This window comes from Xenopus laevis, chromosome 5L (assembly GCF_017654675.1).
Source record: "Xenopus laevis strain J_2021 chromosome 5L, Xenopus_laevis_v10.1, whole genome shotgun sequence".
NCBI lineage: Eukaryota > Metazoa > Chordata > Amphibia > Anura > Pipidae > Xenopus > Xenopus laevis.
Genome location: NC_054379.1, coordinates 16354257 through 16371081, shown reverse-complemented (window position 1 = coordinate 16371081; position 16825 = coordinate 16354257). Strand labels below are relative to the sequence as shown.

At 39.4% G+C, this 16825-nt stretch overlaps 1 protein-coding gene across 1 annotated transcript in view; it reads left to right on the top strand.

Moving 5' to 3' along the window:
• The window catches only part of hhipl2.L (HHIP-like 2 L homeolog), a 29881-nt gene continuing 13056 nt past the window's right edge, over positions 1-16825 (top strand). Inside the window, exons 1-4 of the mRNA XM_041562554.1 lie at positions 1-355; positions 9542-10194; positions 13238-13381; positions 14250-14581. Of these exons, the coding sequence (XP_041418488.1) occupies positions 23-355; positions 9542-10194; positions 13238-13381; positions 14250-14581 (1462 nt within the window). The 5' untranslated portion in view covers positions 1-22. The remainder of the gene's footprint in view (positions 356-9541; positions 10195-13237; positions 13382-14249; positions 14582-16825) is intronic.

Genomic DNA, 16825 nt, shown 5'->3' with positions numbered 1-16825 from the left:
ATGAGAGCACAGGAGCTTGGAGATGCCTAAACCAGCTCCTAACTCACAATGGGTCAGTGTCAGATTCCCCAGCTGCCGTACAGGAATGCACATGATTTCCGTATCTCTCTGGCTTGTCTTCTGCTCATTCATCTTCAAGGCAGGTGTTCTCATGGGCCATCCACAATGTCTCGACTATGGACCCCCTTTTAAACCTCTCGTGCACTTGGAGTTTTGCTCTCAGTATGAGACCTTTGGTTGCTGTGACCAGGACAAGGACAATGTCATAGCTGAGAAGTACTGGTCCATCATGGACTATTTTGACCTCAACGGCTATCACACGTGCGGGGGATACATTAAAGATATCTTGTGCCAGGTAAAGCTCTCAAAATTCATCTAATAACTTGATATTGTGACCATATTTCTAATATTTCTAAAATTTCAATGGTTTGGTCTTTGCTTAGTCCCTTGTTGAGCTTGGGGACCATTTTCATATATATATAGATATGACTTTTTCTCCCTGTTTGTTCTTGAACTCGCCCTTTGTTAGTTAATACTTACTATTTTGCCTTTTCTAAGTATTAATTGTAGTAGGTTGGAGCATTATTTGATTCATTGTACAGGTATGGGGTCCGTTATCCAGAAACCCATTATCCAAAAAGTTCTGAATTACGGTCTCCGTAGACTTCATTATAATCAAAATTTTTAAAAATGATTCCTTTTTTCTCTGTTATAATAAAACAGTCGCTTGTACTTGATCCAAACTAAGATATAGTTAATCCTTATTGGCAGCAGAACCAACCTATTGGGTTTATTTAGGGGCATATTTATCAAGGGTCGAATTTAGAATTGAAAAACCTCGAAATTCAAATTCAAAAAGACCAACCGAAATTAAGTCAAAGTTTTTTTTGGTCAAATAGGTTAGATTTCGATAAAATAGGTCCGTATTCGACCGATTCGATTCAAAGTTTTTCCCAAAAAAACTTACATTTTTCAAAGTCCACCAATTGACTCCAAGAAAGTTCTAGGAGATCCCCCATAGGCTAAACCAGCAATTCGGCAGGTTTTGGATGGCGAATTGTCGAAGTTGAATTTTTAAAGAGACAGTACGTGTAAAATTTTAAATTTTCGAATTTTTTCAAATTCGAATCGAATTTGGACTATTCGCTAGTTGAAGTACACAAAAAAACCTCGAGATTCAAATTTTTTCAATTCAAAAATTCACCTCGATCTTTGATAAATCTGTCCTTTAATGTTTACATGATTTTCTAGAAGACATAAGGTATGAAAATCTGAATTACGGATCTGTTATCCGGAAAACCCCTGGTCCTCAGCATTCTGGATAACAGGTCCCATACCTGTACTGTGAAGAGGAACTATAATGGAGGCCTGTATTCAGCTCTAGCCAATGAACTAATGAATCCAGCTCTGTGTCAATGAACTGTCTAGTGTTTCCCCAACCAGCAAATCACTGAAGAACCTCTCCCTGCAATGCTCTGCATCAATAGAACTGAAAGATATAGTAAGTAGATGAGGCAGTGCTGATGGGAATTTGAATTCTAATTCTCACCCACCTCCTGTGAGTATCCTGTAAATGATATCCTTAGAAATGGTGCTCAGTCATTAATTATAAATGTTGCTTCTGTCACAGGACTTTAGGGATGGGTGACTTTTTTCTCTTGGTTTCGTTGAAAAAATGAGGCCCATAGACTTGTATGGTGTCATGCGTCAAAATAAAAAGACGCGCGTCAAAAAAAATTTGACGCCCATAGACCTTAATGGGCGTCGGCAACGGCTAATTTTTGGCGAAATGAAATGTGTCAAATTTGCCCGTCCCTAGACTCAACTTGTGTTTTATAAAAAAAGAATGTAAACTATAAGGATATTAGTAATCACCTCTGAAATCCATGAACTTTATATGGTCACGGAACACCTTGGTGACTTATAATATCCTTATATAATACACAAAAGCCATGAATATCTTGTAAATTATATCCTTATAAACGGTGAGTTCTGATGTCATCAGTTATAAACGGTGAGTTCTGATGTCATTTCTGTCACATGACTCACTGAAACTTGTGTATTATAATTAATAAAGTACCCCCAGTTGTTAAATATGAGGATATTAGAAGTTACCTCGGAGTTCCACGACCTGTATAAAAACACTCAGCCTTCGGCCTCGTTCTTTTATATGGTCATGAAACTCCTCAGTAACTTATAATATCCTTATATTTTACAAGAGGGGGTACTTTATTCACTATATTATACAACAGGAGATAATTTATTACTATAAAATAGACACTTTATAATGTCATTCAAAATTAATGAATATTCTGACCTTGATTTTTGAATTTCTTTAATATAATTTATTAATTGTGTGGTTTATTTTAATCTCATTACCCATATGTATAAATACAAATATACAGTGAAGGAACGTTCTGGGCACACAATAAGCTATACCTTCATACTGTGCTGTGCCCATACTTTACTAATGCGAGGCCTACTTTTAGTAATGATGTCCCATTATGATCTACAGCCATAATAGCATTGTTAGCATTCTGTTCCATGGAAAATATTACTTAAATATTGATTTATAAGAAAGTGTAAGTATATTGCTATATTTACAAAAACATCTATTTCTTCTGTAACCGTAACATCATAAATATCTGAATGAAAAACATGAAACAGGAGGGTGAGTTAGACGAGCCGTTTGTTGACGGTGTTTTGAGATCTACTGATCACCAGCTAAGGGAAACAATATGGCAGCTCTTACCCATATGTATAAATACAAATATATAGAGAAGGAATGTTCTGGGCACACACTAAGCTATACCTTCATACTGTACTGTCTAAGGAAAACAATGTGGCAACTTCCATCCATATGAATAAATAAAAATATACAAAAAAAGGAATGTTCTGGGCACACAATAAACTAGACCCGCATACTGTACAGTCTAAAGGAAGCAATATGGCAGCTCACCTTTATATGTATAAATACAAATATAAAGAGCAGGAATGTTCTGGGCACACACTTAACTAGACCCTCATACTATCCAGGGCTGTAATTAGGTCTGGATTTACAAATCTGGCACCCCAAGCCGGCACAGCTCTCCACGACCCGTCCCCTGCTGCTTCCTCTTCTCTTCCTGTGCGTGCGCAGAACGTGACGCGTCGGGTCCAGGGTACTAGGACTGGAAATTGGCATGCGGGAGAGCTTGCAAATCTCCCGATGTCGCCAGTCCTGCTAACTAATTACAATGTGGCTGGGCGGCATGCCGCCCCGTAAATTCTGCCGCCCTAGGGCTGGGCCTTTGTGCCCTTGCTACAAATCCGGGCCTGGCTGTAATTATTGATGCAACAGACCCTGCAACTACACAGGGGGCCCTGGAGGTATTGGCTTGCTATAACTACAGAGGAAGAAGACCCCAGGAGGTATAGGGGCCACATGAGGCCTTAATTAATAATGAGCCATTTCAACATATATTGGTAAAACATGACAACCCCTGGAAATGTTGGGGCCCTAAAATGAATTTGCTGTGGGACCCAGTAACATCTAGTTACACCAATGCTGTGACTGATAAGTGTTTACAGTATATGTTTATGAAACGTTTCTTAGTCACAACTTTTAGGTGGGCCCTAAAATGATTAGGCTGCGGGTCCCAGTAATCTTTAATTACGTCTCTGTACAGTGTGTTAAAAGATACAGAACACTGGTGCCCTATAAATTCCACGTACATTATGCAGTTTAATGCTGGAGCATATGCTTGCGCTCGGGTCAAGCTGTGTGCAAATTGTGTGTCCTCCCTGGAGTAGTAGCAGCAGATGTGGGATCATATGGGTCTCACACCTTTACAACTTTACAACTGCTCACAGTCAACTTCTGAGAGAATGGAAATAAAAAACGTAACGTATATATACACAGCAGCCGTGTACGGCTTCTCAGCTCAAGGGTTATTTGGAATGGAAAAAAGACAAGGCTGAAGGATTTATAGTACATTTATCCACTTTTTATAGTATTGTATTAAGACTATATTAAGATATAGGCAGTATGGTAGCTCCCACCCACATGTATTTATGTAAGTAAATATGCAAACAAAAACAGTAAGTTTATACAATGCAGGCTATGCAAGAGAATCTACAATAAACGTGCATTTTATAGAGATATGTAAGAATGCAGTGCCGCAGCAAGGGCAAGACATGCTGGTTAGTTACAGATTTAGTTTAGTTACATGCTCAGGTCGGCTGCCCAAAAACATTTATCCGTTTTCTGTACACAAATGGCTGGGGTAATGTGGTTAGTATCTTGTATGTAATGATCTTACTGGCATGTTGGGGTTTAATATGCTCATAACAAATTTCTGCAGTGATCTAACTGGCATGTCTAGGGTTAATGTGCTCACAATCTATTTCTGCAGTGATCTTACTGGTATGTCTAGGGTTAATGTGCTCACAATCTATTTCTGCAGTGATCTTATTGGTATGTCTAGGGTTAATGTGCTCACAATCTGTTTCTGCAGTGATCTTACTGGTATGTCTAGGGTTAATGTGCTCACAATCTGTTTCTGCAGTGATCTTACTGGTATGTCTAGGGTTAATGTGCTCACAATCTGTTTCTGCAGTGATCTTACTGGTATGTCTAGGGTTAATGTGCTCACAATCTGTTTCTGCAGTGATTTTAGTGGTATGTCTAGGGTTAATGTGCTCACAATCTGTTTCTGCAGTGATCTTATTGGTATGTCTAGGGTTAATGTGCTCACAATCTATTTCTGCAGTGATTTTACTGGTATGTCTAGGGTTAATGTGCTCACAATCTGTTTCTGCAGTGATCTTACTGGTATGTCTGAAGTTAAAGGGATTCTGTCGTGATTTTTGTGTTTTTTTAAAGCCTTTATTTGGGAAGGGATCCGGTGAATGAAGACCTATCAACGAGACTTATGTAACCAAGCAGTTTATTTAGCTCCACCAAGGAGAAACAATGGGGTTAAAGGGGTCTTCATCTTTAAATCAACTTTCAGTATGATGCAGACAGTTCTATTTTGTTTTTTTAATTATTTCGCTTTTTGTTTAGCCGCTCTCAAGTATGGAATTGCAGCAGCTGTCTGGTTGCTAAGGTCCAGAGAGAGACAGGAATATTAATAGGGGTTGGCCCAAATAGAAATATAAGTAATAAAAACATAACAATATCAATATCAATAAAATTGTTGCCTCGCAGAGCAATAGTTTTTGGCTCCTGGGGACCAGTGACCCCCATTTAAGTCAGAAGTCAAATACAAAGCATATAATTAGGGATGCACTGAATCCAGGATTCTGTTCGGAATTCGGCCTTTTTCAGCAGGATTCCAATTTTTTAATTCTTCGTTTTAAAAAAATACATTTTGCCTTCCTCTTCCCCTTCTGGTTTCAGCTGGGGGTCACTAACCCTGGCAGCCATTTATTGCTCTGTGAGGCTACAATTTTATTGTTACTTTTTATTAAAGGTAAGGGATCTGTTATCCAGAAACTTGTTATCCAGAATGACCCAAATTACGACAAATACTCCATTTTGTCTGAATAATCCAAATTTGTAAAAATTATTTCCTTTTTCTGTGTAATAATAAAACAGTATCTTGTACTTGATCCCAACTAAGATATAATTAATCCTTATTGGAAGCAGAACCAGCCTATTGGGTTTATTTAATATTTACATGATTTTCTAGTAGACTGAATGTATGGAGATCCAAATTATGGAAAGATCCGTTATCTGGAAAACCCCTGAACATTCTGGATAACATGTCCCATACCTGTACCAAGCCTTTCTATAAGATACTAAATGTTAACATTCTGTGTAGTTGTTTGAATTATTATCCATAGGAAGACAGGTCGGATAATAGTTTCACCTCAGAGTGGGGTAATAATTGACTTCTGCAGGTCACCAGATATTCATTTATTGCATCAGTGGCAACTAATTCCAGTAGCCGTTCAGCCTGTGTGTCTAGGGGGTCGATTCCATATGGAGCCAATTAAAGGGACACTATAATCAAAAATAAAAGTCTTTGCCTGAAAGCAGCGCACAGGGTATAGGGTCTGGCCACACGGGCAGATTCAGGGAGATTAGTCGCCAGGCAACAAATCTCCTCTTCTTCACAGCGACTAATCTTCCTGAACTGCCTTCTGCCGGCTAAAATGTAAATTGCCTGGGAGCAGGCACAAGGAACGCTTTGTTTTCCGAAGTCGCCCGTAATTACCTCACGAGGAAACTCCGGGCGACTTCGGAAAACGAAGCGCTCCACGTGCTTTTAGTATGTATAGATTGGCCAGTTCTAAGCAACTTGACAATTGGTCTTCATTGTTTGTTTTCTATAGTTTTGTAATTATTTACCTTTTTCTTCTGACTCTTTGCAGCTTTCAAATGGGGGACACTGACCCCCATCTAAAAAAACAAATGCTCTGTAAGGCTACAAATGTATTGTTATTTGCTACTTTTTATTTATCATCTTTCTAGTAAGGTCCTCTCCTATTCATATTCCAGTCTCTTATTCAAATCAGTGCATGGTTGCTAGGGTAATTTGGACCCTAGTAACCAGATTGCTTAAAATGCAAACTGAAGAGCTGCTGAATAAAAAGCTAAATAACTCAAAAACCTTAAATAATAAAAAATGAAAACCAATTGCAAATTGACTCTCTACAACATATTAAAAGTGAACTCAAAAGTGGATAACCCCTTTAAATTAACATTTAGTCTGATGTAGAGAGTGATATTCTGATTCAATTTGCAATTGGTTTTCAGTTTTTATGTGGCTTTTTATCCAGCAGCTCTGAGGTTTGCAATTTTATCATTCTGGTTGCTAAAATTACCCTAGCAACCATGCATTTAAAAATTTGGATTATTTGGATAAAAAAGTCTTTGGGAGACGGCCTTTCCATAATCTGTAGCTTTCTGGATAACGGGTTTCCGGATAACAGATCCCCCACCTGTACATCATATTTATTTTCCAAAAGTGCTTAATTAAGGGCTTAAAAGGCCTGGCCTGGAAACTTTTGTGGGTCTAATTAATAGAGTCATTAAAAAGAGTTAATACAGTCCAAGTGTTTTATCTGAAAAATAAAAATACAGGTATAGGATCTATTATTCAGAAACCCATTATCCAGAAAGCTCTGAATTACAGAAAGGCTGTCTCCCATAGTCTCCATTTTATCCAAATCATACAGATTTTTAAAAATGATTTTTCTCTGTAATAATAAAACAGTAACTTGTACTTGATCCCAACTAAGATATAATTAATCCTTATTGGAAGCAAAACCAGCCTATTGGGTTTAATGTTTACATGATTTTCTAGTAGATTTAAGGTATGAAAATCCAAATTACAGAAATATCTGTTATCCCGGAAAACCTCTGGTCCTGAGCATTCTGGATAACAGGTCCCATGCCTGTACATAAATAACATTGAAAACCAAAGGGGAACTGACTATAACTGCAATTATGAAAACTGGGGCAAAATATAAAATGACACGAAGGGGCAGATTTATTAAGGATTGAGTTGTGTTTTCCATGAACATTCGGGTAAATTTGGGTCAAATTTCACATTTCCGGGTTGAAAAAAAGCTACATTTTTTTCAGTTTTTTTTCTAAAAACTTGAATTATTCGAGATTTATTATCCCCCGGCCCTGGAAATAGCTTGAATCCGAAAATACACCATCTAAAACCTGTCGAGATCATGTAGGAGTCGATGGCAGAGGTCCCTTGAACCATTGGAAGATGTTAATAGTCTCCATGCTGTTCAAGTTTTTTTGGTGGGTTTCTCTCAAAAACAAAAGAAAGACTCTAAAAAAACCCTCTAAAATTCAACCTTTGATAAATAACTCCCATGGAGAATGTGATGTAATATCCAAGAGAACCAGCAGCCCATGTGCTTAAATTGCCCTTTACTTTAAGGCTTTAATGTTAATTGAGGCCCCCGGATTTTTAGCTTCTGTATCTACAAAGGGTCCCGGCTCTACGGCTCATGTTACGCCATTGTTAATCTGTCTCAGTTTGGCTGTTGGGTGGCGCAGGGATGGGTGCATCTGTACATAAACCATGCAGCGGTGCCTTTAATAATTTCATGGATGGCTTTATAGCGGTTATTTAAGAGGTCACCTGGAATCTTGATGTCGACTGCACTGAAGATTGCTATTAAAACGAATACATCCTTATAAAGTATTTTATGTGGCTGTTTATGCAAAATTCCAGAAAGGTGAAAAAGAAACCCATTAAAGCGCATTCCCAGAGCAAGATTTTTATTGGGATTTTATTGGAGTGGATTCTGCATACGTGAGCCCTTTGATAGTGAGCATGGGGTCGGCTGGCTCAGCACAAATGACTTGCACATATTGCCATTCTACGTTACATACACAACTCATTAAGTCCCCCCCTTAACAAAACTCTCTACACAGTGATCCAGAATAAAGTAAATGGCACTAAAACAGGCCAAAAATGCCTTGAATTCCTTCACTACTGTTGTCTATCTCAATGCTAGAGCCTGCACTGCTGCTAAAGTGTCTTATTGCACAATTGTGTTCTCTCTGTACCCCTGGAGCAGGTTGTATTAGCATCCGATGTTTTAGCAATATCTATACAATACACTATAGGACCAAAATACACTATAGGACCAAAATACACTATATGATCACCCTTTTTAATTATTGAACTTTGATCACACATCAACCATTGTCAACATTTTGTCATAAAATAACATCCTTGACATTTCCATGTTTCCTATTTGATTCTTACTTTATACCCTGTTCCACCCTTATCATACGCTCCCACCCCCCAGACACCCCACAGTAAAGTCTATACAGAACGGGTGGAAGAACATGATTGATCTAATTAGAACCCTGACCTCAACCCAAGTGAGCACATGTGGAATGAATTGGAAAGCCTGTGTGAGCAATGCCGGATCCCCAACATCGGTGCCCAACCTCTTGCATATGAATGGGAGCTAATCTCACCAATTATGTCTCAAAGCCTTCCCAGTAGAGTGGGGGAGGGGGAGAAAGGCTTGATCACCCAATATCAGCGTCCAGCCTCATTGAAGTTCTCATAGCTAAAGCCCAGCAATGTTGTACCGACATCTAATGTAGTGATGGCAGGCCGGGCCGATACCAATGGTACCTGGGGGTCGGTTGGGTTTAAGGTACTGTTTTATTATCACAGATAAAAAGGAAATAGTTATCAAAAATGCTAACTTTTGTTAACAATGGAGTCTATGGGAGATGGCCTTTCTGTAATTCGGAGCTCTCTAGATAAAGGGTTTCAGGATAACAGATCCCATACCATAAAAGCTGATTTGATCTGCTTTGTTTTGCCTTGAGAATGATCAGCGAACAGGGGTCTAACAGCCATGAACTGCAAACATAGATTTTCCAGCCTGTAAGATTAATATCTGAAGGAGCTTCATTGAGCAAGGAGGGCGCCATGTTGGTCCATACACTGGCCAATGGGCTGCTGAGCTGACATCAAGTATCTGACCTTATCATTTACATATGGACATAAGGCCAAACATAATCCTTGTTCTATATCATGATCCTTCTTTCTTCCCCCAGGAATGTTCTCCCTACGCAGCCCATTTATATGATGCCGAGGACCCTCACACCCCACTGAGGATCATTCCTGGTCTTTGCTTTAACTACTGCTCAGAGTTCCACTTAAAATGTCAAAATTCCATCACCCTCCTTACTGAAGACAAACAGATCCGAGAGTCCTGTGACAAGGGCCGGGACCTCTTCTGCAACTTACTGAATCTACCAGACGAAGACTACTGCTTCCCCAATGTTCTGCACAATACAGAACTCAACAATAATCTTGGATCTGTGGTTGAGGATCCTGAAGGCTGCATAAAACTGTGCCTGATTGAGGTAGCCAACGGGCTGAGAAACCCAGTCCTGATGCTTCATGCCAACGACGGCACTCACCGTATGTTTGTGGCTGAGCAGATCGGCTTTGTGTGGGTTTATCTACCCGATGGCAGTCGAATATACGAACCTTTTCTAAACCTGCGGAGGGCAGTCCTTGCCACCCCCTGGCTTGGAGACGAGAGGGGTTTCCTTGGAATGGCTTTCCATCCCAAATATCAAAACAATGGGAAATTTTATGTGTATTACTCTATCATGGATGAAAACAGAAATGAGAAAATCAAAATTAGCGAGTTCCGAGTTTCAGAGCACGACATAAACAAGGCGGATCCGTATTCTGAGAGGTAAGAGAAGAAATTACCAAATGCTGCATTCTGGGTAAAAAAAAACTATGAAATGTATCAGAAATTGCATTTTGCACACTGCATTGGCTTTTGTAAATGAGCCTATAATATTCTAGCTGCATGTAATGCAGACAATGAGTAATAAGTCAAATTATCTGGACCTCTTTTTACTTGAAATGGTTTGCTAGTCATCTGACTGGCTTTCTCAGTTCAGAATGACCTGTACAAAAATATTTCTACTAAAAATAATTTAAAGGGATACTATTGCGGAAAAACTTTTTTCCCCCCCAAAATCAGTTAATAGTGCTGCTCCAGCAGAATTCTGCACTGAAATCTGTTTTTTAAAAGAGCAAGCAGTTTTTTTTATAATTCAATTTGAAAGTTGGCTTGGGTCTAGACATATTGTACGTTTCCCAGTTCCCCCCAGTCATGTGTCTTGTGGTCTGATAAACTTCAGTCACTCTTTACTGCCACACTGCAAGATGGAGTGATTTTCCCCCTCCCTTCCCTCCCCAGAAGCCTCATCAACAGAAGAATGTGCCACTAACCATATATCAGCTCCCTAACACCTGTACTGAAGGATTTGTTTGCATTGCTTTCTTCCTGCTTTGGGTGCTATTCTCATGTTTACAAGTAGGTGGGGCAATGTTATAATACAATTGTAAGGGGAGAAGCAATAGCTGTCTCAAAGCAGTTCCATCATGAAGTGCTGGCTCCTTCTCAAAGCTCAGGATCAGGCACAATTAGGGTTGCCACCTGTTCGTATTTCACCCAGACAGCCCGGTTTTTGGAATTTCCTAATTTGGAGATCAGGACAGGTACTTTTCACCCAGACATTAAAGTTAATGATATGGTGATCAGCCAATCGTCGAATGCCACGTTAACTGTCTTGCCCCTGATGTCTCTAGCCCCTCCCTCAATGTAATCAGCTCCACCCCATCACTGACCCATTCCCCAATGTCACTGGCCAGCCCCCCAACATCATAATCCACCCGCCCCCTGCCTGTTAACTGAAAAGGTGGCAACCCTGGGCACAATAGCTGCCTCCACACCAATATTACAGCTAAAAAAATAATAATTTTTTGTTCAAGAATAAAATTTTAAATAGTAGAGTGAATTATTTGCAATGGAAACAGTGTCATTTAGAAATAAAAAGTAAAACATAAAAATCATGAATCCCTTTAAAAATAAAATAACCCCAAAAGGGTTGATTTGCCTTTAATAAGAATTAATTATATCTTAGTTGGGATGAAGTACAAGCTACTGTTTTATCATTACAGAGAAAAGGGAAATCATTTTCAAAAATTTTAACTTTTTGATTACAATGGAGTTTATGGCAGACGGCCTTTCTGTAAGTCAGAGCTTTCTGGATAATAGGTTTCTGGATAACGGATCGCCTAAGGTACTGTTTATTTATTACAGACAGAAATGTTTTTGTACAGAACATTCTTAAATAAAAAAGCCAGGCGGATGACTAGTGAAACGTCTTCAAGGATGAAGAAATATACAGTTGATTTGACTTATTACTATAGATACACCGTGACCTGGATGAATAAGAACCTTCACAGACATATTGATAAGTGGCTCATATGCAAATCACTAATAATACAATATCAGGTAAAAGAATACAAACATGATCTGCCTTTCTTTTCACAATTAAAGGGGTGGGTCACCTTTAAGTTAACTTTTAATGTGTTATAGAATGGCTAATTCAAAGCAACTTTTTAATTGGCCTTCATTATTATTATTTTTTTATAGTTTCTAAATTGTTTGCCTACTTCTTCTGACTCTTTCCAGCTTTCAAATGGGGGTCACTGACCCCGTCTAAAAACACATGCTCTGTAAGGCTACAAATGTATCGTTATTGTTACTTTTTATTTCTCATCTTTCTATTCAGGCCTCTCCTATTCATATTCCAGTCTCTTATTCAAATCAATGCATGGTTGCTAGGGGAATTTGGACCCTAGCAACCAGATTTATGAAATTGCAAACTGGAGACAATGGCAAATTGTCTCAGAATATCTCTCTCTACATCATACTAAAAATTCACTCAAAGGTGAACAGCCCCTTTAAAGAAACTCAGATTACTCTGATGGTTTCCTCTCTTACAAGATGAAAAAAAACCCCACATTTTCAGCTAAAATGGCATTTGAATTAACATATAATAAAGCATTTTAGTCTTTAAACCTATTTAGATTTTTCAATATTTATGGGAAGATGCTTTTGGATGGATCTGAATCAGAACTTTTCTAAAATCTTTAGATTTAATGACTCTTTTTAATTTGGTTTAGTTTTTAAATTGGTGCATCCCATTTATGTTTTAAAGGGGATGTTCACCTTTAACTTTTAGTATGATGTAGAGAGTGATATTCTGAGACAATCTGCAATTGGTTATCATTTTTTATTATTTCTGGTTTTTGAGTTATTTAGCTTTTTATTCAGCAGCTCTCCAGTTTGTAATTTCAGCAATCCAGTTACTAGGGTCCAAATTACCCTACTTATCTAACCTACCTATACTAACCATGCACTGATTTGAATAAAAGACTGTGAAGGAATATGAATAGCAGAGGGAGTGAATAGGAAAATGAGTAATAAAAAGTAACAAGAACAAATAAAAATGTGTTTTTAGATGGGGTCAGTGACCCCCCATTTGAAACATGGAAAGATTTAGAGGAAGAAGGCAAATAATTAACAAAACGATAAAGAATAAAAAAATGAAGGCCAACTGAAACGTTGCTTTGCATCAAGCATTCTGTAACACATGGTCGGACTGGAGCCTTGGGGGCCCCTTGGGGCTGCAAACGAAGGGCCCTACTGACATTCCCCGGGGGCCCCTCCCGACCTCCAACAGTCTGGCCAGCTTACCGTTTGGTAATGGTAATAATGATTAGGGCATTGGACTATAAGTTCAAACTCGTATCCATAATGTGCTAACTTTGATCTCAAATTCTTTGCCAGCCCCTGCTGAACCGCCCTCACTGCATTGTATATGAAAATGCTTTCTTCGTTGTGCATTATACTGAGTTCTAAATCTCCATTTCAGGCATTTATTGGAGATAGAAGAGCCAGCTGCTAATCACAATGGGGGCCAAATACTTTTTGGCACTGACGGATATTTGTACATATTCACTGGGGACGGTGGGAAGGCAGGAGATCCATTCGGAAGGTTTGGAAATGCACAAAACAAGTAAGTCAGAGCTACAGGTGCACAAGTATTACCTTGTTCAGAAGGGACAATCACCTAAGTATGTTCATGACCTGTTTAAGGAGATATATAAACTATTCCAGTATAGGGAGGTGCTTGTACTAGGCATATTTTAGCAGCCTAAATTTGCTAGATGGAGAGCATAAAAAAGTATGTAAGCCTGGGTATTCTGTACCGAGAACACTTTTGTGCAGAGAAATGTGTGTACAGCAGTAAATGAAGGGAGAATTTCACTGCATACAGTCAGGTTTCTTATAAAAACGATACACGTTAAAGTATATTGGAGATAGGTTTCTTTTTCATTAAGGAAAGTAAAAATGGGATTTTATTTTTTTGCCTTTACATGCCCTTTAAGTAAGCTTTATGATAAAGGTCTATATAAATAAACAAGTAAAGTAGTGCTGCTCTGAGTCCTCTGTCAAAAGAAACACAGCATTTCTGTCCTTCTATTGTGTACTCATGGGCTTCTGTATCAGACTTCCTTCTTTCAGCTTAAACCTCCAGGGCTAGGGCTTGAGCATGCTCAGTTTGCTCCTCTCCCCATCCCTGCTGTAATCTGAGCCCAGAGCTATGAGTGAGTAGGGAGAGACTCAGGCAGGAAATGATGTCACGCCAAGCAAATATGGCTGCCTCTATCCTAAACAAACAGAGAGTTCTAGAGCTGTTTACTCAGGTATGGTAAAGCATTCTGCAAAATAAATATAGTGTTATAGCTTGCACTATTGTGGCTAATCTATTGGCAATAAACTGCTTTGGTAGCTTTCCTTCTCCTTTAAGTCAATAATATAATTTCTGTGTTTTAAGTGTTGCTATTGTAATACTTCCTCACAGTTCCTTATTCCATTGCCAGGAATGTTCTGCTGGGTAAGGTCCTACGAATAGATGTAGATGGCAGAAGAGCATATAGGAAGCCTTACGGTATCCCACCGGATAATCCATTTGTGTCTGAGCGTGGTGCAGCCCCAGAGGTCTATGCATATGGAGTCAGAAATATGTGGCGATGTTCTGTCGATCAGGGAGACCCTGTCACAGGAAGAGGAAAAGGGAGAATATTCTGTGGGGACGTTGGACAGAACAGGTTTGAAGAAGTTGATATTATCGTTAAAGGAGGCAATTATGGATGGAGAGCCAAGGAAGGCTTTGAGTGCTTTGACATAAAGCTTTGCCAGAACTCATCCCTGGGTAAGGACTTCAATAGAAGGAGCATTAAGTAGGCCAGTCTGCATGGTGACTCTGCTTATACAGGTATAGGATCAGTTTTACAGAAATCCGTTATCCAGAAAGCTCCAAATTACGTCTCTTATAGACTTCATTTGATCTAAGTAATCCAATTTTTTAAAAATGATTCCCTTTTTCTGTGTAATAATAAAACAGTAGCTTGTACTTGTTCCCAACTAAGATAGAATTAATCCTTATTGGAAGCAAAACCAGCCTATTGGATTAATTTAATGTTTACATGATTTTCTAGCAGACTTAAATTATGTAGATCCAAATTACGGAAAGATCCATTATCCGGAAAACCCCAGGTCCCGAGCATTCTGGATAACAGGCCCCATACCTGTAGTTCACATAGTGTATGTGCAGAATTAACAGAAAAATAAAATAAAGAATATAAACTTCTATGGCAATATCTATATTCTGTTTTGCATTGTTTTGCACCCTGACAACTATTATGGTTTTATTGACTCAACCTTCACATCAGTTTGCTTTTTGGGGCATATTTATGGAAAAGTGAAATTACATTTCAGCAAATGTTGGCAAGGTTAAATTCCGTTGTTTGATATTAATTTCTATGACATTTTTATCAAATGGTAAACTTTCACCTACTGATACATATGCCCATAAAGGTCTTGTATAAATGAATAGAGAGTTTTGCAAACTCTTATTCACTCTTATAAATATACCCCATTGTTTGTACAGATAATAAAACTGTATTAACATGGGCTAATTCCAGGTGCTAGTATTGGCACCACTGCTATCCCACAGTTACACTCCCTTCCCAGAGACTATTATCCCCACTGTTACTATAGGCACCATCTCTCCCTACTATACCTGCTATCCCACAGTCACACTCCCTTCCCAGAGACTATTATCCACTGTTGCTATAGGCACCATCTCTCCCTACTATACCTGCTATCCCACAGTCACACTCCCTTCCCAGAGACTATTATCCACTGTTACTATAGGCACCATCTCTCCCTACTATACCTGCTATCCCACAGTCACACTCCCTTCCCAGAGACTATTATCCCACTGTTACTATAGGCACCATCTCTCCCTACTATACCTGCCATCCCACAGTCACACTCCCTTCCCAGAGATTATTATTCCACTGTTACTATAGGCACCATCTCTCCCTACTATACCTGCTATCCCACAGTCACACTCCCTTCCCAGAGACTATTATTCCACTGTTACTATAGGCACCATCTCTCACTACTATACCTGCTATCCCACAGCCACTCTCCCTTCCCAGAGACTATTATCCACTGTTACTATAGGCACCATCTCTCCCTACTATACCTGCTATCCCACAGTCACACTCCCTTCCCAGAGACTATTATCCACTGTTACTATAGGCACCATCTCTCCCTACTATACCTGCTATCCCACAGTCACACTCCCTTCCCAGAGACTATTATCCACTGTTACTATAGGCACCATCTCTCCCTACTATACCTGCTATCCCACAGTCACACTCCCTTCCCAGAGACTATTATCCACTGTTACTATAGGCACCATCTCTCCCTACTATACCTGCTATCCCACAGTCACACTCCCTTCCCAGAGACTATTATCCACTGTTACTATAGGCACCATCTCTCCCTACTATACCTGCTATCCCACAGTCACACACCCTTCCCAGAGACTATTATTCCACTGTTACTATAGGCACCATCTCTCCCTACTATACCTGCTATCCCACAGTCACACTCCCTTCCCAGAGACTATTATTCCACTGTTACTATAGGCACCATCTCTCCCTACTATACCTGCTATCCCACAGTCACACTCCCTTCCCAGAGACTATTATCCCACTCTTACTATAGGCTCCATCTCTCCCTACTATACCTGCTATCCCACAGTCACACTCCCTTCCCAGAGACTATTATTCCACTGTTACTATAGGCACCATCTCTCCCTACTATACCTGCTATCCCACAGTCACACTCCCTTCCCAGAGACTATTATTCCACTGTTACTATAGGCACCATCTCTCCCTACTATACCTGCTATCCCACAGCCACTCTCCCTTCCCAGAGACTATTATCCACTGTTACTATAGGCACCATCTCTCCCTACTATACCTGCTATCCCACAGTCACACTCCCTTCCCAGAGACTATTATCCACTGTTACTATAGGCACCATCTCTCCCTACTATACCTGCTATCCCACAGTCACACTCCCTTCCCAGAGACTATTA